This window comes from Haliotis rubra, unplaced genomic scaffold (assembly GCF_003918875.1).
Source record: "Haliotis rubra isolate DU_JTF1 unplaced genomic scaffold, ASM391887v1 Scf224, whole genome shotgun sequence".
Taxonomy (NCBI): Eukaryota; Metazoa; Mollusca; class Gastropoda; order Lepetellida; family Haliotidae; genus Haliotis; species Haliotis rubra.
In genome coordinates, this window is record NW_025766270.1 from 581,195 (window position 1) to 608,804 (window position 27,610).

The following is a 27,610-nucleotide window of genomic DNA, read 5'->3' on the forward strand; positions in this document are numbered from 1 at the left end:
CCTAGTTGCGGGTACAGCAACGTGCAATAAACTTGGACAAAGTACTGTGACTATGTGTCCCACTCCACCCAGCTGTGAATGGGTACCTCGTAAGGATGGGAAAGCCGCAATAACTCTGTGGGTCTTGTGGCAGCAAAAGTTGTATGATCCCCAGGGAGCTGAGATTGATAATACGATGTGCCGTTGAAATTGACATCCAATGATTGAGGGAAAATTACCAGCGCCTTGAGCATGCACTAGTGCATGGATGTGTGCGCTATATAAATATCCAATAACAAAACAGATCACAGATAAAGCAGCAGTATGTCAGATCCATAGTAACACGATTGAATATACCAGTCAGTTGGGAAGACAGCATGTGTATACGATGACAGATAAAGCAGCAGTATGTCAGATCCATAGTAACAGGATTGAATATACCAGTAAGTTGGGAAGACAGCATGTGTATACGATGACAGATAAAGCAGCAGTATGTCAGATCCATAGTAACAGGATTGAATATACCAGTCAGTTGGGAAGACAGCATGTGTATACGATGACAGATAAAGCAGCAGTATGTCAGATCCATAGTAACACCATTGAATATACCAGTAAGTTGGGAAGACAGCATGTGTATACGATAACAGATAAAGCAGCAGTATGTCAGATCCATAGTAACAGGATTGAATATACCAGTAAGTTGGGAGACAGCATGTGTATACGATGACAGATAAAATGGATGTCGCAACAAAGACAACTGTGACAAATAATGGCATCTGGTACATGTGGAATTAATATGTGCATCAGCATTCGTAACAGAAATAGGTAATCCATTTATTGAAAATGCCCACTCGGTAATAGAATAAAGGGATTCATCGGTAGACTGATGAAATAATATACTGGTGAAGTACACAATGACATTTAGAAAATGGTCAAATGTTTATATTTTGGGGATTGCACTTTCTTAGTCTAGTACTTTTGTTGGGTTGAGTCCCATCCTGGATTCGAACCCACACCCTCAGAGTCAGGCACCTAATCGCCAGCACACAAAGTATTACCAGAGGGGTACACCATTTTTGTAGAGGTCGCGGTGGCTGAGCGGGTTAGGCGGCTGACTTGGTATACTGGCGATTAGGTGCATGACCCTGAGGGTGTGGGTTCGAATCCCGGGTGGGACTCAACCCATCAAAAGTACTAGAATCTGTACTTAACCAAGAAAGTGTAATCCCAAATATAGCATATGTTATTCTGGTGAGGTGATGGAGGAGGCAAACTTCAGCTAGGAATACACTCTCGTAACTAATGAACAACGGAAACCTTACAACGTTGCACGCACTTGTCATCTGTGGACACACGATGACATGTCCCTTCCGCTGTGATGACGTTGTTTGGTATGTATGATTGGATTTACGGTGTTTTTCAGGAAAGAGGTAAATCGGAGAACTATTTTCTCCTCGCCTTTCCCTACACCTTTGCAACTTCACAGCCATATGGAAACTGCAAGATTAAGTGTGGTGATACCCTCATTTATTACTCACCCGTTGAAGATATCACTGTGTAATAAAAATACAATGTTAGACTAAGAAAATACAATGTAATAACATCGTGTGCTGCGGGAACTATTTGCACTGGGTCACATGACCGAGTATACGTGTGGCCCACTTGTGCGGGCGTAATGCACTCTTTGAATTCTTAGGAAAGAAGTTTCACCTGTTCTTTGCTCGGTTGCATGTAATAGCATTGATATAAAAAAATAATATGTTGGTTGAAGTCATTTGGTTCCTTTTTTATACCCCCTTGTCTATTTTTAAAAAAATCAAATTAAATAGGCTAATGTTGACAATCATGAATGAAATGTATTCATACGCGTAACCCCTGTTGTGGCGGCGTAATGCACTCGTTCTGTAAGTTGAATTCTGAGTTATTATTTGTTAATGTTGGGTAAGTACTAAATAAAATATTGAACAATGTCCCGGGTAATACCATTCTGTATACATCTCACAGGTGAATATCTCATCTTGTCGTAGATCTCTGGCACCATTTGTCCTTGGTGCCAACAACGTCTTTAGTGTATATAAGATGTTTGGAAGACACAGACATATATTGTTCTTGCCTAGAGATTTTTCAGTTAGTTTAATTAGTCTAGACTATTTTTATTTAGTTTCTTTAATATATGCTTGAACAATGTTTCAATTTTAGTAAATTTAGGGACACCTACGTTTCCTCGACCTAAGTCTCTGCGGGCACCCATGAAGGGCCACCTCCTCGTGGTGGGTGCTGGGTCACGCTAAGCGCCCTTCAACCCCCCGTTGTGGACCCGGGGGCATATTTGGTCCACCAACTCGTTTGCCGTGGGTTGCGCCCCTGTGTCGGTGGAGGACGGGAGGCTGGTGGTTGAGGGCACTGGTTCCAGGAACAGTGTTCCTTTGCCTAACACACCACTTCGCCCCTTACTTCACCTAGACGGGTGGTTGAATGGGCCCGGTTCAATCAATCGGCTGGTCACGCCGAGCCCTGTGCAGTATATTGCATTTGCACAAATTTGACTTTTTTTGAAATTATTAGTTTTGGGTCTTGGCTCTATTACATTGAACTTTGTGACTTTTTTCACTGGAAGTAATCAATTCTATCATTGCCTAGAGTCAGCATTGCTCAGAAGGCGGTGGCTCAAGGGCCAATCTGGTAAGACATATCTTTTTTAAGATATATACTTGCTTGAGTATACCCTCATGGTATCCCTGGTGTCGTCTGTTGGAGACCCACAGGCATAAGACATCGTCCTTGTTGACACTCCGTGGTGGGTGGGGAGCTAGGAGGGCGAAACATATATAAATCAACCATGGCACCCCCACTTAAAAAACGTTCTTACGAATCAGATGGTTCGGTTTCTTCGGAGGATGAGGCTCCTGCAGTTCTCTCAAACACAGACACTTGGTTTCGTTTCCTTGTGATGTCAGCACCGGATGGTGGCGCTCTAAAATTAAATCCTTTTGCTGTAGCGAAAGGTATTGAAGGATTGGCAGGAGAAGTTAAGGAGATTAAAAAAACTACGATCTGGCTCACTGTTAATTGAATGTCGGAAAATCAATCAATCACAAATTCTGCTATCAACAAAATCTTTGGCAAATGTTCCTGTGGAGGTGTCCCCTCACAGGACCTTGAACAACAGTAAGGGCATCGTCCGTGATATTGGACGTTGCCTTTCCGACATGAGTGAAAGTGACATTGTCACAGAATTACATTCACAAGGCGTCACTCATGTCAAACGATTCACAGCAAAACGGAATAACGAGACCGTCAATACCAACACATATTTGTTCTCGTTTTGTCTGCCAGTACATCCCAAGTCGTTGAAAGCAGGGTATTGTAACTTGAGGGTAGATACATATATCCCTAACCCCTTAAGGTGCTATACCTGTCAGAAGTATGGACACGGTTCCAGGTCTTGCCATAATCCAGCTGCATGCCAACGATGTGCTGGAACATGTGCAGACAGCAATCTCTGCGATAAACCTCCTGTTTGCATTAACTGTTCTGGTTCTCACCCTTCCTCATCTAAGGAATGCCCTACCTGGAAATTACAATCCAAAATATCGAAAGTGAAACATGAACAAAATATTTCATTCTTAGAAGCAAAGAAGACTGTTCTTGCACAAGAACATTCCGGCCCGACTTATGCTGCCACAGTATCTGCTTCAGTTCAGGCTTCTAAACCAAAGCATGCTTCATGTTCTTCAGTAGGCTGCCAGACAGATTACACGTGGGCTATGACTTCTGCTCCTACCTTGCTCTCTGCTGAGATCCAGGAGAAGCCCTCACAGGTCACCTCCGCTTCTCAAAGTGTGACTTCCTCTAAAGGTGTCATTCAATCCAAGGTATCTTCTGAGAAGGATACATCTCCATCTCAGAAGCAAACTTCTAAATCAGAGACAACTGTGAAAGGTAAATCCAAACCTAACAATGACATGTCCAAAATGAATCCAAATAACAGAACCCGAAAGGGATCAAACAATTAGGTCCAGCTTTATAACAAGTTTGGATCCCTTGAGGACATGGATGTGTCCGACCATACTCAAGGTAGGCCACATAGCTTGTCACCCTCAAGGAAGGTGAGGGGTAGATCACCAGTCTATCCTCCGCGGAAAAAGTAATGTCTTCTCCCATAATTCAATGGAATTGTAGAGGACTCAGGACTAATTTAAACGATCTACATCTATTAGTCCAGGATTTTAATCCGTCGGTATTCTGCATCAGGAAACTTATCTAAAGCAGACAGATAATTTTGACCTACGTCATTTTAATGCATACCACTATTTTTCTCCTCCGGGCGATAGGGCTACTGGTGGATCATCTATCCTGGTCAGGAATAATGTTATCCATAGCCCAGTCACAATTAAAACCAATCTCCAAGCCGTGGCAGTGCGACTTACATTACAAGTCGCATTTACTCTCTGTTCATTGTATATTCCTCCTTCATCTGCTGTTCAGATAACTGACCTACAAGCTCTTTATGATCAACTACCTAAACCCTGTTTAATCGTGGGTGATTTAAATGGTCATAACCCACTATGGGGTGGTACTAATACAAACACCAAAGGTAAATTACTGGAGGATTTCATCTCAAATAATAATCTATGCATTTATAGTGACGGTTCGAAGACATATTTACATCCTGGCACAGGAACATATTCTGCTCTGGATTTGTCGATTACAGACTCCGACCTATTGAGTGAATTTGAATGGTCTGTCCACGATGACCTCTGTGGAAGTGACCATTTCCCAACACTATTAAAACCCGTGAACCGATCTGACGTTCCTCCATCATCAAGATGGAATTTTAAAAAGGCTAACTGGCCTTTATATGAAACTCTCTGTACTGACAAACTTAAGCCAGACCTTTTTATTAATGTTCCTGATGCAATAAAATTATTTTCTGATGAACTAAACAACATAACTGACGAGTGTAGCCCAAAGTCCTCTGCAAATTCTCACATACGAACACCTTGGTTTAATGCTGAATGCAAACAGGCTCGCAAGGCACGGAAAAAGGCTGAACATTACTTCCGTCGCCATCCTATGGTCCATAACTTGAACAAATTTAAAATTTTCAACGCTAAGGCAAGGCGTACTTTTAAACAAAACAAACGTCAATCTTGGCGAAACTATGTATCGAAAATTAATTCACGGACGCCGATTTCTAAGGTATGGAATATGATCCAGAAAATCAAAGGTAAGGGCTCTAGATCTAGTGTTCACCATCTCAAAGACGGTGATCAGTTATTAACTAATAAATCTGATATTGCTAATAAACTTGGCGAAACACTGGCACAACATTCTTCTTCCTCACATTATGTACCTCACTTCCAACAGTATCAAAAACAGCAAGAAAAGAAGCCTATTAATTTTACTTCAGATAATGGGGAAGATTATAACAAGGTGTTCTCGACTCATGAGCTCAATACTGCTCTTGACCAGGCCCACGATACTGCTACAGGAACTGATAACATTCATTATCAACTTCTGAAGCATTTACCGGATTCATATTTAGAGACCCTTTTGAATATCTTTGATGATATTTGGACTTCTGGAGAGTTTCCTTCTTCATGGCGTGATGCTATAATTGTTCCGATCCCTAAACCTGGACGTGATCATACGGATCCTTCGAATTATCTACCAATTTCTCTCACTAGCTGTGTTTGCAAAACCATGGAACGTATGATTAATAATCGACTTGTTTGGTACTTGGAAACAAATAACCTCATAACAGATATACAATGTGGTTTCCGTAAAAACAGAAGTACTGTCGATCACTTAGTACGTTTGTAACCGTTTGTTAAAAACGCTCTCATAAATAAACAACACGCGGTGTCTATCTTTTTTGATCTTGAAAAGGCATATGACACAACGTGGAAATATGGCATTTTAAAAGATTTACATGGCTTCGGATTGCGAGGCCGTTTGCCTCAATTTATAGCCAACTTTTTAAGGGACAGACAATTTCAAGTCCGCGTGGGTTCTACCCTGTCTGACCATTACAATCAGGATCAGGGTGTCCCACAAGGCAGTATTTTGTCTGTCACACTATTTAGTATAAAGATAAATAGTTTATCAAAAGTTTTAAACGATTCAGTTGATGGATCGTTATTTGTGGATGATTTTAATGTTTCCTGTCGTGGTAAAAATATGCATACTATTGAACGGCAATTGCAGTTATGTTTAAATAGAATAAATAAATGGTGTCTTGAAAACGGCTTTAAATTTTCAAAGTCAAAAACAAATTGCATACACTTTTGTAGAAAATATAAGCCTCATAAGGACCCTGAACTAACTTTAAATGGCCTTCCCATCAAAGTTGTCAAGGAGGCCAAGTTCTTGGGTCTGATTTTTGACTCCCATTTAACGTTTCTTCCTCATATCAAATCCCTAAAAAATAAATGCCTGAAGGCGCTCGATTTATTAAAAGTCGTGTCTCATTCAAAATGGGGAGGGGATCAATCTACCCTCTTGCATCTATATAGATCACTGGTCCGTTCGAAGCTTGATTATGGCTCCATTGTGTATGGTGGAGCCTGCAAAAGCAACCTAAAACTACTTGATTCTGTCCACCACCAAGGTGCAAGACTTTGTCTTGGGTCTTTTCGAACTTCTCCTGTTGACAGTCTCTATGTCGAGGCAGATGAGCCATCTCTTCCACAACGCCGTAGCAAACTATCTTTACAATATATTACAAAACTATACTCTCACAAATCTAACCCTGCATATAACTGTATCTTTAATCCCCTCTATGAGGATTTATACACCAAGAAACCTTCTCTTGTTCCGCCTCTTGGGCTCAGAATTAAACCTTTCATTTCTGCTGCCGGCATTGAGCTGGACAATATATCTCCTTCTCGTCTTCTTTCTTCTCCTCCTTGGCAATTGGTGAGGCCAGATGTTGACTTAACATTAACCACATTTAAAAAATCAGAAACTAATGATCTACAGTATAAACAAGAATTTAGTCAATTAAGAAATAAATATAATACCTATAAATCCTTATATACAGATGGATCCAAGGATGGTGGCGCGGTGGCTTGTGCCACTGTCATTGGGTCCAAAACAATATCTTCCAGACTACCCAATGACAATTCAATTTTCACAGCAGAAGCAAACGCAATACTAACAGCTCTAAAATATATTAATAAACACCGTAAATATAAACAATACATCATCTTTTCAGATTCTCTTTCGTGTCTTCAGGGTACTAAAAATCTTTCTTGCAGACATCCACTTTTATTAGAAATTATTGAATTGTACAATGAACTTGCTACTGGCCAATGCGACATCGTCTTTTGTTGGTTACCCAGCCACGTTGGCATTTCTGGGAACACAATGGCTGATATTGCTGCTAAGGCAGCACTCAACAAATCTGTGACACCACTTCTGATCCCATACTCTGATTACAAAGCTGCTATAAGATCTTATATCCGTGATCTGATGCAAAAGAAGTGGGACACCCAAGTAGGTATCAATAAATTACATGCAATAAAACCCTATATCGGTTACACTTACTTGGGTTGTCAGTCCAGATTTGAAGAGGTCATTATGCGACGATGTCGTATTGGCCACACTAGATATACGCATGAGTACCTATTAAAAGGTGAGGATCCTCCGTTTTGTATCCCTTGTGATGAACGAATCACAGTCAAGCATGTCTTGCTTGACTGTGTTGAGTACTCCATCACAAGGGATATCTATTTCAAATCCCAAACTATGAAGGATCTTTTTACTAATATAAGTCATCATTTAATTATTGCTTTTTTAAAAGAATTAAATTTGTTAACAGATTTGTAAATAGCTAAATATTTTATGATTGGAAGTCTGAATTAGTAACATAGATTGTTAGTGGCTGTATCCTCGAGGGGGGTTAAAGTACTGTAAAATTATTGTCCTCCTGAGAGGGTACGTAAGTCCCAAAACATTCAAAGTAAATTTCAACTTTCCGTTTTTTAATCGTAGAATATTTGTAATTTTAATGTATGGCTAGATATGTCTTAATTGCTAACGGCTGAGGGGATGATATAAATCCAGCTAGGGCCCATGCAGGAAGCAAATGTACTGTAAGTCCCCATGGTCCCTAGTATGGTGATCTACCTTCAGTTGTTAGCGATCTATAGCCCATTTTTAGATTGTGTTGTTCCCTATGGTTAAAATGTTTTAGATTCAATTACTAGTTTTACATATATATATATCTGTGATACTCTAGTTATTTTACTGTCCTTCGTTGGCAGAATTTTATAATTTCACTTAAATTGTCGATATATTTATAACTTGCTTTAGTCACGATATGGCTGAAATATTGCCGATGTGACTTAAAATCTTAACTCACTCACTCACTCACTAAGTCTCTGCGATCATTGCCCTTGGTGACACATACGTGACATTCTTTACATAAAACGGCGCGACACAGACAGTATATTAGATCCGTTATATTCTTCAGTCTCGAATAATGTTTTCTTTAATCATTTTCTCGTCCAATTGCGCATTTAGACTGTCTGGCTCATCATATGATACGCGTATATTGCTTCACAGACGATACGTGTGATGTACAGAAATACCTTCCAGTTCTTTCTCAACTGTCATCAAAATGTTAAGGGTACCTTGTTGGTTGTGTTACATCTTCACCGAACCCAAGTCAATTCAGAAAAAGAAATAATTGTTAGCTACAAGCCTCACCTACTCAAAATAATCATCATCACCCACGCCCCTCCAGCTACAAGCCTCACACACTCACAATCCTCAACATCACCCACTTCCTTCCAGCCACAAGCCTCACCCACTCAAATTCCTCAACATCACCCACTTCCTTCCAGCCACAAGCCTCACCAACTCACAATCCTTAACATCACCCGCGCCCTTCCAGCCACAAGCCCCACCCACTCATAATCCTTAACATCACCCACCCCCCTCCAGCCACAAGCCTCACCCACTCATAATCCTTAACATCACCCACTTCCTTCTAGCCACAAGCCCCACCCACTCACAATCCTTAACATCGCCCACGCCCCTCCAGCCACAAGCCTCACCCACTCACAATCCTTAACATCAAACACTTCCTTCCAACCACAAGCCTCACCCACTCACAATCCTTAACATCACCCACTTCCTACCAGCCACAAGCCTCACCCGCTCACAATCCTTAACATCACCCACCCCCCCAGCCACAAGCCTCACCCACTCACAATCCTTAACATCACCCACGCCCCTCCAGCCACAAGCCTCACCCACTCACAACCCTTAACATCACCCACTTCCTTCCAGCCACAAGCCTCACCTACTCACAATCCTTAACATCACCCGCGCCCTTCCAGCCACAAGCCCCACCCACTCATAATCCTCAACATCACCCACCCCCTCCAGCCACAAGCCTCACCCACTCATAATCCTTAACATCACCCACTTCCTTCCAGCCACAAGCCTCACCCACTCATAATCCTTAACATCACCCACCCTCCAGCCACAAGCCTCACCCACTCATAATCCTTAACATCACCCACTTCCTTCTAGCCACAAGCCCCACCCACTCACAATCCTTAACATCGCCCACGCCCCTCCAGCCACAAGCCTCACCCACTCACAATCCTTAACATCAAACACTTCCTTCCAACCACAAGCCTCACCCACTCACAATCCTTAACATCACCCACTTCCTACCAGCCACAAGCCTCACCCACTCACAATCCTTAACATCACCCACCCCCCTCCAGCCACAAGCCTCACCCACTCACAATCCTTAACATCACCCACGCCCCTCCAGCCACAAGCCTCACCCACTCACAACCCTTAACATCACCCACTTCCTTCCAGCCACAAGCGTCACCTACTCACAATCCTTAACATCACCCGTGCCCTTCCAGCCACAAGCCCCACCCACTCATAATCCTTAACATCACCCACCCCCTCCCAGCCACAAGCCTCACCCACTCATAATCCTTAACATCACCCACTTCCTTCCAGCCACAAGCCTCACCTACTCACAATCCTTAACATCAAACACTTCCTTCCAGCCACAAGCCTCACCCACTCACAATCCTCAACATCAAACACTTCCTTCCAGCCACAAGCCTCACCCACTCACAATCCTCAACATCACCCACTTCCTTCCAGCCACAAGCCTCACCCACTAACAATCCTTAACATCACCCACTTCCTTCCAGCCACAAGCCTCACCCACTCACAATCCATAACATCGCCCACGCCCCTCCAGCCACAAGCCTCACCCACTCACAATCCATAACATCAAACACTTCCTTCCAGCCACAAGCCTCACCCACTCACAATCCTCAACATCACCCACTTCCTTCCAGCCACAAGCCTCACCCACTAACAATCCTTAACATCACCCACTTCCTTCCAGCGACAAGCCTCACCCACTCACAATCCATAACATCGCCCACGCCCCTCCAGCCACAAGCCTCAGCCACTCACAATCCATAACATCAAACACTTCCTGCCAGCCACAAGCCTCACCCTCTCACAATCCTTAACATCAAACACTTCCTTCCAGCCACAAGCCTCACCCACTCACAATCCTTAACATCACCCACTTCCTTCCAGCCATAAGCCTCACCCACTTACAATCCTTAACATCACCCACTTCCTTCCAGCCACAAGCCTCACCTACTCACAATCCTTAACATCACCCACGCCCCTCCAGCCACAAGCCTCACCCACTCACAATCCTTAACATCACCCACGCCCATCCAGCCAAAAGCCTCACCAACTCACAATCCTTAACATCACCCACGCCCATCCAGCCACAAGCCCCACCCACTCATAATCCTTAACATCACCCACCCCCCTCCAGCCACAAGCCTCACCCACTCATAATCCTTTACATCACCCACTTCCTTCTAGCCACAAGCCCCACCCACTCACAATCCTTAACATCGCCCACGCCCCTCCAGCCACAAGCCTCACCCACTCACAATCCTTAACATCAAACACTTCCTTCCCAACCCTCACTCACTCACAATCACAATCCTTAACATCACCCACTTCCTCACCCTCCAGCCACAAGCCCTCACCCCACTCACAATCCTTAACATCACCCACGCCCTCCAGCCACAAGCCTCACCCACTCACAACCCTTAACATCACCCACTTCCTTCCAGCCACAAGCCTCACCTACTCACAACCCTTAACATCACCCACTTCCTTCCAGCCACAAGCCCCACCCACTCATAATCCTTAACATCACCCATCCCTCCAGCCACAAGCCTCACCCACCTCATAATCCTTAACATCACCCACTTCCTTCCAGCCACAAGCACTCTACTCACAATCCTAACATCAAACACTTCCTTCCAGCCACAAGCCTCACCCACTCTCACAATCCATATAACATCAAACACTTCCTTCCAGCCACAAAGCTCTCACCCACTCACAATCCTCAACATCACCCACTTCCTTCCCAGCCACAAGCCTCACCCACTAACAATCTTAACCACCCACTTCCTTCCAGCCACAAGCCTCACCCACTCACAATCCATAACATCGCCCACGCCCCTCCAGCCACAAGCCTCAGCCACTCACAATCCTTCCACTTCCTGCCAGCCACAAGCCTCACCTCACAATCCTTAACATCAAACACTTCCTTCCAGCCACAAGCCTCACCTGCTCACAATCCTAACATCACCCACTTCCTTCCAGCCATAAGCCCCACCCACTCACAATCCTTAACATCACTCCACTTCCTTCCAGCCACAAGCCTCACTACTCACAATCCTCCCTCCAGCCACAAGCCTCACCCACTCACAACTCTTAACATCACCCACGCCTATCCAGCCACAAGCCTCACCCACTCACAATCCTTAACATCACCCACGCCCCCTCCAGCCACAAGCCTCTCCTCCTGCTCACAACTTAACATCACCCACGCCCTCCAGCCACATCAAACCTAACATCACCCACTTCCTACCAGCCACAAGCCTCACCTGCTCACCCTTAACATCGTCCACCCCTCCAACAAGCCCTTACCCACATCATCACCCACTTCCCTCCAGCCACAAGCCACAATCCTAAGCCTCCACCCACAAGCCTCACCTGCTCACAATCCTTACTTACAATCCTTCAACATCACCCGCCCCTCCACTTCCTTCCACCCACAAGCCTCACCACTCACAATCTTAACATCACCCACTTCCTTCCAGCCACAAGCCTCACCCACTCACAATCCTTAACATCACCCACTTCCTTCCAGCCACAAGCCTCACCCACTCATAATCCTTAACATCACCCACTTCCTTCCAGCCACAAGCCCCACCAACTCACAATCCTTAACATCACCCACGCCCCTCCAGCCACAAGCCTCAGCCACTCACAATCCTTAACATCAAACACTTCCTTCCAGCCACAAGCCTCACACACTCACAATCCTTAACATCAAACACTTCCTTCCAGCCACAAGCCTCACCCACTCATAATCCTTAACATCACCCACTTCATGCCAGCCACAAGCCTCACCTACTCACAATCTTTAACATCACCCACGCCCCTCCAGCCACAAGCCTCACCCACTCACAATCCTTAACATCACCCACGCCCTCCAGCCACAAGCCTCACCCTTAACTCACAATCCCTTAACATCACCCACTTCCTTCCAGCCACAAGCCTCACCCACACCAACATCACCCACTTCCCTGCCATCCTTCCCAACATCACCCACGCCCCTCCAGCCACAAGCCTCACCTACTCACAATCCTTAACATCACCCACTTCCTTCCAGCCACAAGCCTCACACACTCACAATCCTTAACATCAAACACTTCCTTCCAGCCACAAGCCTCACCCACTCATAATCCTTAACATCACCCACTTCATGCCAGCCACAAGCCTCACCCGCTCACAATCGTCAACATCACCCGCGCCCTTCCAGCCTCACCCATTCACAATGCCAAACATCACCAACGAACCTTACGCCACGAGCCTCACCCGCTCACCATCTTTAACGTCAGCAACGCTCTCCTTCCATCTTGCCATTACACTCACGTACTCTCATCAGGTTCCATACCTTGTCCTCACCACTCAAAGTATTTTCCCCTATGCCAGGTTTATATCGATTATATTGTTAAATGAGCGTGTTGTTAAATCTCACGTAATATCCAAGAACGATACGCGATATAATGCATAATTTTTAAGTCGTCATGCTTAAATATTTATGTCTTCCTGCGCCACTGATATCCAAATCCAATGAAGACCAAAGCAGACAAGACAAATATCGTTTACCGATAATCCACCCACTTCCATGTAAATGTCGGTATGACATTATAACAGGATGTCTCAGTGCAGAACGGAATTAGTCTTGATCTCTCACTGTCTCAATCACGTATCAGATCATGTTCTTGCAGTACAGTTGCTTGCGTGAATACAGCTTCACTTAGTTTAGTTCAAAATCATGTATCATCATTTTGAACTGTGGGAACATTCACCTGTGTGGATGTTTACTATATGACCCACGGAGACCCGGGTTAGAATTGGTGATCAGTAACCCATGCTTGTCGTAAGGGGCGACTAACGGGATCAGATGATCAGGGTCGCTGACTTGGTTGACACATGTCATCGTATCCCAGTTGCGTAGATCGATGCTCATGCTGATCACTGGATTGCCTGGTCCAGACTCGATTATTTACAGACCTCACTCACTCACTCATAAGGACGTGTGTATTTCAATTAAATCACCAGCGACATAGTTTTGCACATACTGACATATACTACTCAAACACAATTAAAGGCCATCAGATTCCTTCAATACTACTTCATTAATATGAAAGAATCTAGTACTTAGATTATTTTGAGTAGTATAATTGCTTTTCCCTGATATGGCTATTTGTCCTTTGTTGGCGATGTGGAGCTGCAGCGAAGGAATGGTTTAGACAACCTTCGAGAAAGGATTGCATTAAGCCGCTTTGCAGTTGAGAATGGTGTGTTCTGCGCAGTTTAGATCATCAGATTACCTTCCTCGTCTGCCGCTTAAGTAAAGCTGGACATGCTGAGATTTATTTCTGATGCACTCAAGGTTGTAAAGCTTCACAAAAGTCCAAATCAGTGTTCAACAAATAGATTCAAGATGGCGTATTGGTGTAGCCGGGGCTTTTTAGGCTCCTCGGGAAGCTTTTGTCTTTGGTCTCTTTGTATATGATACTGATGAAATTATATTATCCCTTTCTATACGTTTTGGGACGTAGCATTTAGTACCTAGAGAAGTCGAGATACAGTGGCATCGAAACAATCCATCTCAAATATGACATGGCGTCCCACAGCGATGAGGACCCGATGCATGTTTGTTGCAGTTATTCCTCGGGGTCAAAGTACCAATCCAATCTACATGAAGCTCAAGCGACACAGGAAAACCTCAGAGCACTGATAAATCCTCTTAAGATACCGAGTTGGGTCAAGCATGTTGTAAATCGACCGAAGACAGAACTCACAGCAGAATTTCAGCAATGGAAATAAATCTGGCAAATAAGAGAACGGAGAGAACAGAGATGAGGTGAAACTGGGTTAAATTGGGTTCGTATTGTCAAAGAGATTATAAAGAACAGAGGAGGAGAAGAAACATACAATAACCCTTGTGGGATTGGTTCAATACTACGTCACACATTACTGGGCGAACAAGGTGCAACAGACCATGGCAGAGATTGCGAGGTCGGAGGAGTTGGTGACATGTTGAGCTGGAGAACACACACCACAAAACTCCGTGATGATGATGATGATGATGATGATGATGTTGGCTACTGTGAATTTGACTCCACAATTGGCAAATAGACAGGTGGATGAAAATTACAATCTGAAAATATGTTACTAGATATGCAATGTTAGCAAAAGGAGTGAAATAGCCCGTTGTTTACTGGTGTGACAGGGAGTGAGGTTGAGGATGTAGAGTTAATGGCGGGGTAACTTATAGAGAACAGTTAAAAATGAACAGTAACACAGAGAAGACAAACAGACCAGGAACGGTAAATAGGATAGACTGGAAACAGTATATGGATGAATTAGAACTAGCCCCATGAAATCAACAGAGGACTCACTATTTTGACAGAAGACTGAAAACAGACTGAAACCTGGATACAAGCAAAGGAACACTTGTGCTTTCATGTGATCCCTTACTTTTTTCCCTCAGTATATGTGCGTTTTATGTGCAGGTTAAGTGATCCTGACCAAATACATTTGCTCAGCTCTCCTAACACATCCCTACTTGCTGAAACTAAACTTTAATGCCTCCATACGGAACAGAAACACACAAAAAAACAGATCTAATTATGTACTCATCCGTGTTTTAAACACTTATGTGAAAGATGTCTACAAAATGTAATCAATATATTCTATGTCATCAGTAGGGATACCACAAGATTAAGACTGCTTTCCGTTAGAATTTAGGAAGAAAACGTCATTTAAGTATAGCAACAGCCATATATATGCTTCCTGAAACTATATTTTCATCCTTTTGAGACAGTGACACAAAGATGCTTTGGACAGTTCGCTGCTACCCCCTTTTTTGATTGTTTTTAGAAAGATTGATGAGTGAGTATGTTTATGTTTACCCCTATAATCTGTGTGATTGCCCTTTGACCGTTTCACTGTAAAATTCACCAATGACCGTAATACCTAACAAGACATGTAGTTGCTTTGAATAACAAAGGAAATATAGCTGAAATGATTAGACGAAGTGAAAAGGGAAAGGAGATTGTCATCACATAAATTTCATGAGTTACGTAAGCAAATTATTCACTAGTATATTAAAATTTAAGAATTCAAAATTTGTCTGAATTATGTTTCAGAACTGATTATTGACTGAAAGTATCTAATCGTGTTTGGTGAGTCGGCCTGGGGAATACATTACTAAATGTTTCCGCATAATAAAATTGATGTTTTAAATCGTATGAATCTGTAATTGGAATGAACTTAAAACTGATTTCATTTCGCCGCTGGTGTTCGGCAAGGAGTAAACCTGTCGCCTGTTGTATTTATAATGATGATGAATTATATTTTTCAGAACATAATTGACTTGGTTTACTACAGCTTCCATCTCTTTAACCTTACTTACCCCTTATGGACAGACTGTTATTACGTATATTACAAACTGTGAGTGGAGGCATGTGTTTTTTGTTGGTTTGAGAAGGAGGGGGGTTAGTTTTTATTCATTCACGTTATCGTGTGTCTGGGCTGTCATCTGAGGCGCTGCAGTTTACTGTTGCTTCCTTGGACACATCCGATTTTCTATCTTGTCAGCACCATATTATACCCGTGCACAAAGTTTTCACTAAATTACACAACCCATCTCCCTCGCCTACTGTGAGTCCCTCAAATGACATGCTGGGGTGAATAAACTTCTGACATTTGCCATGCTAGTCTTTGGCTAGTTATGTAGCCATCAAGAAACCAATTACATATGATATCATTACCGAAGGATTTCAAAGAAAAACACCGACCAAAGATACATGTTGAGCTGCAGACTGAAAAGACTGTAAAACCCTACTAAGTATATAACATTATTTATGGATCAAATAGGTTTAGCACAAAACTGTTATATTCTACCTGCAATACTGGATCTGTTTTCATCAAACGCATCAAGGCAGGAGAACAGAGTTCTATCAACCAGTAAAGTTGCATTCAGCTCTGAGAATCACAAAGACCAAAGTCGTGAGCCGTAAAGTCGTAAACGTAGGTTTTCTTTAAACTATGGTATCAATATTAAAAGTCGTAGAACTTTCGGGCGGAACTCTTGACTATATTAACGATAAGTGCCTGGTTCAATTGTACCTTGGGGACGGGCACCCTACTGCCACCGTACAGGTCAAAGGCGCCACAACGTGATGTGCAGACCTAGATATGAGTCCCTTACCTGCCATGACTGGCTGTTCAAAGATACTAACAGCACATCCGCACTACATGTGATACCATTGATCTGCAGCTCTATGACAAGTGATAAATGCCTCCCGGATGCGTCAGTGCCCTGACATTAAATACATCAAACATCATTCACCATTGTGAACCAGTGGAAAATATTGATGTAACCTACACGTACTGTTTACTATTTCCTGATCCACTTCACTTACTGCTCTATGCTCTACTAAATATTCTACTTAATGTTCCACTAAATGTTCTGTTTCATGTTCTACTTCTTGTTCCACTTTACGTACCACTTCATGTTCTACTAAATATTCTACTTAATATTCCTCTAAATGTTCTGTTTCATGTTCTACTTCTTGTTCCACTTTACGCACCACTTCATGTTCTACTAAATATTCTACTTAATATTCCTCTAAATGTTCTGTTTCATGTTCTACTTCTTGTTCCACTTTACGTACCATTTCATGTTCTACTAAATATTCTACTTAATATTCCTCTAAATGTTCTATTTCATGTTCTACTTCTTGTTCTACTTTACATATTGCTACATCATGTTCGACTAAATGCTCTCCTAAATGTTCTATTTCGCGTTCAACTTCATGGTCTACTTCGTGATGTTGCTGAAGTATTGTTAAAAGCAGTATTGTTTAAACCATACTCACTCACTCACCCAACTTCATGTTCCACTTTAAGTACTATTTCATGTCCCACTACATGTTCTGCTTCATGTTCTACTTCATGTTCCACTTTACATATTACATCATTTTCAACTAAGTAAAATTTTTCGTGTTCTACTAAGTGTTCTCATATCTTCTACTAAATGTTCTACTTTATGTTCTGCTGAATGTTCTACTTCATGTACTTCTTCATCTTCTACTAAATGTTCTACTTCGTGAAATACTTCTTCATCTTCTACTAAATGTTCTACTTCGTGAAATACTTCTTCATCTTCTACTAAATGTTCTACTTCGTGAAATACTTCTTCATCTTCTGCTAAATGTTCTACTTCGTGTAATACTTCTTCATCTTCTGCTAAATGTTCTACTTCGTGTAATACTTCTTCATCTTCTACTAAATGTCCTACTTTATGTTCTGCTAAATGTTCTACTTCACGTACTTCTTCATCTTCCACTAAATGTTCCACTTCGTGTAATACTTCTTCATCTTCTACTAAATGTTCTACTTCGTGTAATACTTCTTCATCTTCTACTAAATGTCCTACTTCATGTTCTGCTAAATGTTCTACTTCATGTACTTCTTCATCTTCTGCTAAATGTTCTACTTCACGTACTTCTTCATCTTCCACTAAATGTTCCACTTCCTGTAATACTTCTTCATCTTCTACTAAATGTTCTACTTCGTGTAATACTTCTTCATCTTCTACTAAATGTTCTACTTCGTGTAATACTTCTTCATCTTCTACTAAATGTCCTACTTTATGTTCTGCTAAATGTTCTACTTCATGTACTTCTTCATCTTCTACTAAACGTCCTACTTCACGTACTTCTTCATCTTCTACTAAATGTTCTACTTCGTGTAATACTTTTTCATCTTCTACTAAATGTTCTACTTCGTGTAATACTTCTTCATCTTCTACTAAATGTCCTACTTTATGTTCTGCTAAATGTTCTACTTCACGTACTTCTTCATCTTCCACTAAATGTCCTACTTCACGTACTTCTTCATCTTCCACTAAATGTTCCACTTCGTGTAATACTTCTTCATCTTCTACTAAATGTTCTACTTCGTGTAATACTTCTTCATCTTCTACTAAATGTCCTACTTCATGTTCTGCTAAATGTTCTACTTCATGTACTTCTTCATGTTCTGCTAAATGTTCTACTTCACGTACTTCTTCATCTTCCACTAAATGTTCCACTTCCTGTAATACTTCTTCATCTTCTACTAAATGTTCTAAATGTCTTCTACTCTTCATCTTCTACTAAATGTTCTACTTCGTGTAATACTTCTTCATCTTCTACTAAATGTTCTACTTTATGTTCTGCTAAATGTTCTACTTCATGTACTTCTTCATCTTCTACTAAATGTCCTACTTCACGTACTTCTTCATCTTCCACTAAATGTTCCACTTCCTGTAATACTTTTTCATCTTCTACTAAATGTTCTACTTCGTGTAATACTTCTTCATCTTCTACTAAATGTTCTACTTCGTGTAATACTTCTTCATCTTCTACTAAATGTTCTACTTCGTGTAATACTTCTTCATCTTCTACTAAATGTCCTACTTTATGTTCTGCTAAATGTTCTACTTCATGTACTTCTTCATCTTCTACTAAATATTCTGCTTTGTGTAATACTTCTTCATCTGCTACTAAATGTCCTACTTCATCTTCTACTAAATGTTCTATTTCACGTACTTCTTCATCTTCGACTAAATGTTCTACTTCGTGTAATACTTCTTCATCTTCTACTAAATGTTCTACATCTTCATGTACTTGTACCCGGAACCATATTAAAGTGTTCCTTTTAAGACCATGTTACGATGTCGTCACGAAGCATTCAACACTACTGGCCCAAACATTAGCCATGCAGCGAAAATATTTCATAAGATCAATCCTATTTACAAAGGCTATTCGTAGACAGCTATATAGCACCTTGATAAATGAGATATAATGGCGTAATAAACCTATTCTCGAACCCTGATTTCTTCATTACTCTCATGTCCAACCACCTGCATGTTCCCAGTGTCATGGCAACCATTGCTCACCCTCCTACACTGTTACGTTCATGTCCACTCGATAACAACCCTTGCCCCATCGGTCAGTGCACTCTTTCTCCTTCAATGCCATGTGAATATTGATGACGGAGCAAGAAGATATTTGTGTCTCGCCTAACGATTTCCTGAATACGCTGATAAAACACAGACGATAATCAATCAGTGTGTCCATGTTGGAATAACACCCACGAGGACAATAGCCGCTGGTTAATGCACGTACTCATCCCATTAGTGCAGTATCTGCATTGCATTCCTGTTTTCATACGCGTACAGATATAGGGTCAAGTTGCAAATTTTGTTTGAAATGCTTAATCAGTCCGAATACGTTCATATACCATCCCTGACAGTATGGCCATTAATCCCCATCGCGTTGGTATGGCCACTCCCGTTACAATGCAGACACGTCTTCCGGGATAGGCTATAGATAATGAAACGTCTTTTCTTGGTGGATTTATATTCCCACTTCTTGCCTGCCCAACCCACACAACTGGGGGTTCCAGGGTACGTACATGCGTAACTTTAGATTTTAAAACGCTCACTCTCATGATCGTAAGTTCTCTGGGTGAGATTGCAGAGACTGCTTGTGCAGAGATCTGAGGTTTGGTAAGTACGGATGGGCTTGCTCATTTGTAGAACTGTAAAATAAGATGAATTAATCTTGATCGTTATAAAAAATATTTCATAATTAATTGAGTGAAGATTCATGCTATCATGCATTCACCTGGTAAACGTCCGGCAGGGGAACAGAGGCATCAAATCCTCATTGTGGGTGGGTGTGCAAGACTGATGGACTGACAAAGTTCCAAACATTATGTTCTGTAACAGTTGCGATGAGTATTTTTTTTTAAATGAACTGAAATATTTACACTTTGTTACTAGTATCTGTTAGAATCAGTCTAGTGTCAGTGTTGTGAAATGTGTTTAAAGAAATGGTTTTTGAAATGGACCAACTGATTTGTATTGATTCATGTTTGAAAGCAAATGGAAACTGAAACCATCTTGACACAAATGGGTTCAGAACACGAAACACAGACTGAAATATATTATTTCAAGTTTAACAGAAACATCAGGGACCGACTGTTAACAGATTACCAGCCTTGGAACACATCATCCTTTCACAACTCCATGTCCCGCAAAAACACACGCTACAGCCCAGCATATAGACTTGCACAAGTCTCTAAGGTAATACTTCATAGTTTAAAATGAAAAATTTCTAAAAAATATATACACAACAGACTGGCATTATTAGGCTTGTACTGTCCGCTTGTCTAGACTTGCCTCTTTAAAGGATGGAATTACTGCACATCGATGGACTGAGCATTCAACCCAGCCTTGGAGCGATCTGGAAAACGCTGGAAAACGCTACGCGATCATGTATTCCACATCTTGATATAATAATTGGTGGTACGAAAACGAACCGTCGCGGTAATGAATGTTCAATGTCGCAGGAGAGCGTTTGGGGTTGATTGGTTTGTTGTTTAACGCCTCACTCAGCAATATTCCATCTATATGGCGGTGATCTGTAAATAATCGAGTCTGGACGAGACTATCCAGTGATCAACAGTATGAGCATCGTTCTACGCAATCGGGGTACGATGACATGTGTCAACCAAGTCAGAGAGCCTGACCACCCGATCCCGTTAGTCGCCTCTTACGACAAATATGGGTCAATGAAAATCAATTCTAACCCGGATCTTCACGGGTCAGGAGAGCATTTTGGTTGGAGCTGTTGTAATCCTCGGTTAAATCCATTATCGCAGTATACATGTTATAGAAATCAAACATGATAACATCATAAGAGATCAGTTATTCTATACAGTGTTTCCTATTTTATTTGCCATACGTAGTTGGTATCCACCTATCACTAATAGTTACACTGTAGCCTTCTCTGAGGAGTATTATCTACACTGGTATTTCAGGGGATACCCGTCATCGTATCGACGTGTACACAGTTTAAAATTGAACACACTTTATGGACAAGAACATCTTTTATTTCGTATCGCAACTTCGCACTCACGAAATAAAAGAAGCTGTTTGGTAAGTACGGATGGGCTTGCTCATTTGTAGAACTGCAAAATAAGATGAATTAATATTGATTGTTATAAAGAATATTTCATAATTAATTGAGTGATGATTCATGCTATCATGCATTCACCTGGTAAACGTCCGGCAGGGGAACAGAGGCATCAAATCCTCATTGTGGGTGGGTGTGCAAGACATGGAATCGACGTGTACACAGTTTAAAATTGAACACACTTTATGGACAAGAACATCTTGTATTTCGTATCGCAACTTCGCACTCACGAAATAAAAGAAGCTGTTTGGTAAGTACGGATGGGCTTGCTCATTTGTAGAACTGTAAAATAAGATGAATTAATATTGATTGTTATAAAGAATATTTCATAATTAATTGAGTGATGATTCATGCTATCATGCATTCACCTGGTAAACGTCCGGCAGGGGAACAGAGGCATCAAATCCTCATTGTGGGTGGGTGTGCAAGACATGGAATCGACGTGTACACAGTTTAAAAGTGAACACACTTTATGGACACCAACATCTTGTATTTCGTATCGCAACTTCGCACTCACGAAATAAAAGAAGCTGTTATCCAAAGAGTTTGTTCAGCATTGTTCCTTCCAATTTCTAGCATGCCACTCAAAGAATTCATACCCGGTTTGTTTCTAGAACTTGAAGAATTGTTTAACTCTCCGTTCACCGAAGACGACGGAAGAGCAAAGTATTACACATTTCCCATGAAACATAGACTATAAGATGGCTATGATGTCTTAGATCTTGTTTCAAAGCATATAATTGATATCCCTTTCTTGTGGCCAGGGATAAGGTGATTCTATGGCCAACAGTGACAATAAACTTCACTTACAGACAGACTTTCAGTGAGTGAGTATGGTTTTACGCTGCTTTTAGCAATATTCCTGCAATATCACGGCGAGGGACACCAGAAGTGGGCTTCACATATTGTACCCATGTGGGGAATCGAACCCGGATCTTTGGCTTGCCGAGCGAACGCTTCAACCACTAGGCTACCCCACCGCCCCATCAGACTTTCAGAACACCCATCTTAAGAAAACGTTTCGTTCGTAAGGATCTATAAAACACATATAACTTCACTGAAGCCAAGATACTAATGCTAGGCGAAACAGGTGTACATAGTTACTATTTGTTATTAAAATGTTATTTGGCTGAAAACATTTTCCAAAACACTGCAAACCTGAAGGCGAGTACAAAACTGTGATCAAACACACCCGTAACAAACAAAACACCATGGAATGGCCATTTCTTGGCTGGTAGTTACAATAAAGATCGTAACAATATGGTACTTGTGTAGTGCACAACGCGTAGTTACGCCATGAGTCGACAACATGGATTCGTCAGCTGAAGAAGAGACGCTAGCGTTAATGTTAGTGATGTCAGAATATATGTGTGTGTGGGTGTGTGTGTGGGTGTGTGTGTGTGAGAGAGAGTTCTTGCTGAAATATTGCTAAAAGTGACGTAAAACTAAACTCACTCGCTCTTCATGATGTCAATACTGACAAAGTGGCGTTACACTGACACAGACGTAAGTGATTTCATTGGTACTGCGACTTTGACGGTGACTTGTAAGGAGGACAGGTTCCATGTATTATAGCTCGGCTGCAACATGTTGTGTGCTGCTTACAATCGTGACGATCCTGCTGCTCCGACGTTGCATTCTGGAGGATGCTACTGAAGGCTCACCGTGAGAACGCGCCTTTACCAATGTCCGCTTTGATACGTCATTATACATTCATACCCATAATTATAAAGCACTACCACATGTACTTAAGACCACCATGATAACGATTAACCAGCTATATATATTTCTTTCTGGTGTGTTCTACTTGTTTTATCTGCGTGTTGCCTTAGTTAATGATTCCTTAATGAAATACCTCTTCCATATTCTATTTCCATTTTGAGAATCGTGAAGTTTAAAGATATGAGTATTTATGAAACCAAACCACACGTCCAACTAATCTATTAGCAGCACATGTTCATACATTCATAAATTGAATCATGGTATCTTAATAAACTCCATGTACAGTTAAGTGAGAGTTACAATGTTACCAGATTGTGTTATCGTAAGATTGGCATTTTGCACAGGCATTCTGGGTAGGAAATGAGGATTGTATCAACGGGCGTGTGTCAAGCGGAAGATTAGAAGCAGAAATGTTTCTTGTCGATTGAAAAATATGATTTGGGGTTTGGTTATTATTACATCACGTAATTATGATAACCTAATTCTTCTGTCCTGGTGTTTTTTTGGTGTCAATCTTGTTCAAAAGCGGGACCCTGTTACAATGGCATTCATTCATTCATTCATTCATTCATTCATTCATTCATTCATTCATTCATTCAAAAGCAGGACCCTGTTACAATTCATTCATTCATTCAAAGGTGGGACCCTGTTACAATGGCATTCATTCATTCATTCATTCATTCAAAAGCAGGACCCTGTTACAATTCATTCATTCATTCAAAAGCGGGACCCTGTTACAATGGCATTCATTCATTCATTCATTCAAAAGCAGGACCCTGTTACAATTCATTCATTCATTCACTCAAGAGCGCGACCCTGTTACAATTCATTCATTCACTCAGTAACCCATGCTTGTCGTAAGAGGCCACTAAGGGGATCGGGTGGTCAGGCTTGCTGACTGGGTTGACCACATGTCATCGTATCCCAATTGCGTAGATCGATGCTCATGTCGTTGATCCCTGGATTGTCTGGTCCAGACTTGATTATTTACTGACCACCGCCATAGCTGGAATATTGCTGAGTGCGGCGAAAACTCAACTCACTCACTCACTCACTCACTCACTCACTCACTCATTCACTCATTCACTCATTCACTCATTCATTTATTCATTCATTCATTCATTCATTCATTCATTGGATGAGTGTCGTCTAAGGCTCCATTGAGCACGCCTCAAGCCTATGATCTTGCGTTGGAATCCCTGGTCGCCCAGGTTATGGTTCTATGTTTGCCAGCATAGCTCCCGGCATTTACCTGCACCGCTACGGATTTTCTACACACATTAATCTCACACGCCGTTATTTGGAATACTTCCCAAAAGGTAAATCCTCTTCTTTTGGGGGATCACAAGGAAGCTGGCAAAGCAAATTAATCGTCGATTATGTATTCCACTAACGATCAACATTGTTGGCAATAACTGAACCCAACGTACACATTCACCGTGGACAAGATCACTCTGCACAGCGTCCAAGTGAACAGTAAACCGTTGCAAGCGGCCTTGATTAAAAATTTGGCCAATTTCTCAGCAGTTCACGCCGTCATTTCAAGGATCACCGGTTCACGTCTAATAAAGTATTACGTACCCGTCTGTTTCAGTGATAGTTAACGACAACGGGTTATATAAGAGTTTACACAATCCACATGTTCACTGGAATATCACATGATTATATAGCTCAGTAATAAGGAAAACATTTTCAAAATGGCTGTCATTGCAGCTTGATCAACATCGCCCTGATATGGTAACGTTGTAGCCGCACATCAGCCGGCTTCAAACAAAATATATTACCCATGAAAATCTGCTGTTTATGGCAAATGTAGCAAAAACTGATGACCGAATATAAGTTTCGATAGTACCAAAATGCATGATAATTTGGCGTCAAGGTCAATATGGCTGCCGTGTCAGAAGTTGAGTCGAGACTGAGGCTGTTGGGTAGTCCAGTGGTTAAATCGCCCGCTTTTTCAGTGGTGTAGTGACAGGGATTATGCAGTTACTGGAACCTTGATTTCACAACCTAACATTTGCTTGATTGGCATTTTAGAAGATGCTATTTGATGAACTTAGAGATTTTTCTGGGTTACATCTTCTTTTTATTCTTATAAAATATTAAGAATAAAAAGAAGATGTAACCCAGAAAAATCTCTATGTTCAACCTAACATTTATTGACATTTGATGACACGCTCATATTATTTAAACTAATTCGCAGTTTACACGTTTCCGTAGAAATAATGGCTTAGAAAAAAGTACTTTCTATGAATAATTCTTTCTAACTGCTGAAACAGTTTTTTTAGTCTCAAAACTGCTTCATCGAGCTCCTACATTTCAATGACAAATATGTTCTCGTCCCGATATGGCTGAAATATTGCCGATGTGACGTTAAACATTTACTCACTCACTCACCCATTGCTCCCACCACTTCTACTACACCGACCAACAACAACAGCAGAGTGCACACGTCCACATAGTCTCTCTACCGCTAACCTTCATAACTTCAACCACTGCCGCGAAAACCACACCATGACACGACTACTACAACCACAACGGCAGAATCAATTGATATAAAATATTCAGAGTCGATTGTACGATTCCGACTATATCATCAGCTTTTGTTTATGAATCGGTATCAAGTAGTGACGATACAGTGTCTTTGCGAACAGGTTTGCGTATCCTGCCGACATTTTGTACACGTCACAAACACATGAAAAGGCAAGTCAATTTGTCACCAGAAAAAACTGTGAACATATGGTATAAGTGAAAATAGGGAAATCTACATGACAATATTGTTAGTCACAGATGGGTATGGGGCGGTGAGGTAGCCTTGTGGTTAAAGCGTTCGCTCGTCACGCAGAAGACCCGGGTTCGATTCCCCACATGGGTAACAATGTTTGAAGCCCATTTCCAGTGTCCCCGCCTTGATATTGCTGGAATATTGCTAAAGCGGCGTAAAACTAAACTCACTCACTCACTGATGGGTCCAATTAAAAATGTCTTCGGCATGCATACCATAAAACGTTTTGAAAGCGTTCTTCTAAACCATGGCACACAACACGATTAACAAGTACCGACATCACAGTAACTGCTTAAATGTCAAGAAATAAAATAATAAACTGTCTGTGCATCGATACAGTTACAGAAGTGGTGCTTTACACAACAACCTACACCAACATACATTGATACATTGTTAGTTCCTGAATCAAAAGTGTGTTTCATAATAAATGTGTCACTGTTTGTATTTCTGTAAGGGGACCCGTTTGCCGTGTGTGACTTGTGCCCCCTGGCGCTGTGAAAAGCTGTCATCTTGTTGGGCGTACTTGGATTAAGTCGCGATCACGTTTTGTCTGATTGCCCTCTGGTTCTGAATTTTTCACATTTCTTTTTTTTTCAAATGTGCTGTTTATTTTCTGACATCATAAAAAAACATTTCAACATCCTTTCAATGTGATCTTATTATCCATTCTACAGCTAGGTGTTGGAGGAAGCAGACTGGTGCGTGGGCTGGGAGTTATTGCATTAAGTGTTCAAAGATTTCCCCTCGTTCAGTAACTTTTAGATTTCTTTGTATTCGGCTTAACATATAAGTTACTTCCTCTCCTTGTTCATGATCTATGTGGTGAATACATTCGTCTGAGTTCGATCAACAAACCCACTACGACTACACCCAAAAAGGATTATTTGTGGGAATCAGATTTCAACCTAGAACGATCCAGTGAAGCTGTAGGTAGGTAAGGTTAAATGTCGCCCAAGTGGTCATCTATATCGTGGTCATCGTACATAAACTCTCCTCTAAACCATTCAAAATTTTATTTTGCATTTTCAGCCTCTCGAAGTAAGTGCAACGTCATCTCGACAAGAACCGTTGGTTGTTTACCAGGATCATTGATCCTTCAAGAAGATGACAGCTGTGAAGCGGCATGCAAGTGAGTCAGACATTTACCACTTACTTCGTATATCAGTGATGTTGCCATTTGCTCCGTATAATACGGAGGTTGATATTTCCTTCATATAACAGTGATGTTACCATTTACCTCATATAACAGTGATGTTGCCATTTACCTCATATAACAGTGATATTGCCATTTACCTCATATAACAGTGATGTTACCATTTACCTCATATAACAGTGATGTTGCCATTTACTTCATATAACAGTGATGTTGCCATTTACCTCATATAATAGTGATGTTGCCATTTACCTCATATAACCTGAATGT

At 41.5% G+C, this 27,610-nt stretch overlaps 1 protein-coding gene across 1 annotated transcript; it reads left to right on the forward strand.

The window, feature by feature from the left end:
- Positions 1–18,053: 18,053 nt before the first annotated feature.
- LOC124277585 (uncharacterized protein DDB_G0271670-like) lies at positions 18,054–27,320 on the forward strand (the record flags this gene model as incomplete). The annotated part of the gene is made up of 2 exons (XM_046713303.1): positions 18,054–18,543; positions 27,217–27,320. Coding segments are annotated over 2 exons (594 nt in total), but the record flags the coding sequence as incomplete, so codon positions are not given.
- Positions 27,321–27,610: the final 290 nt, after the last annotated feature.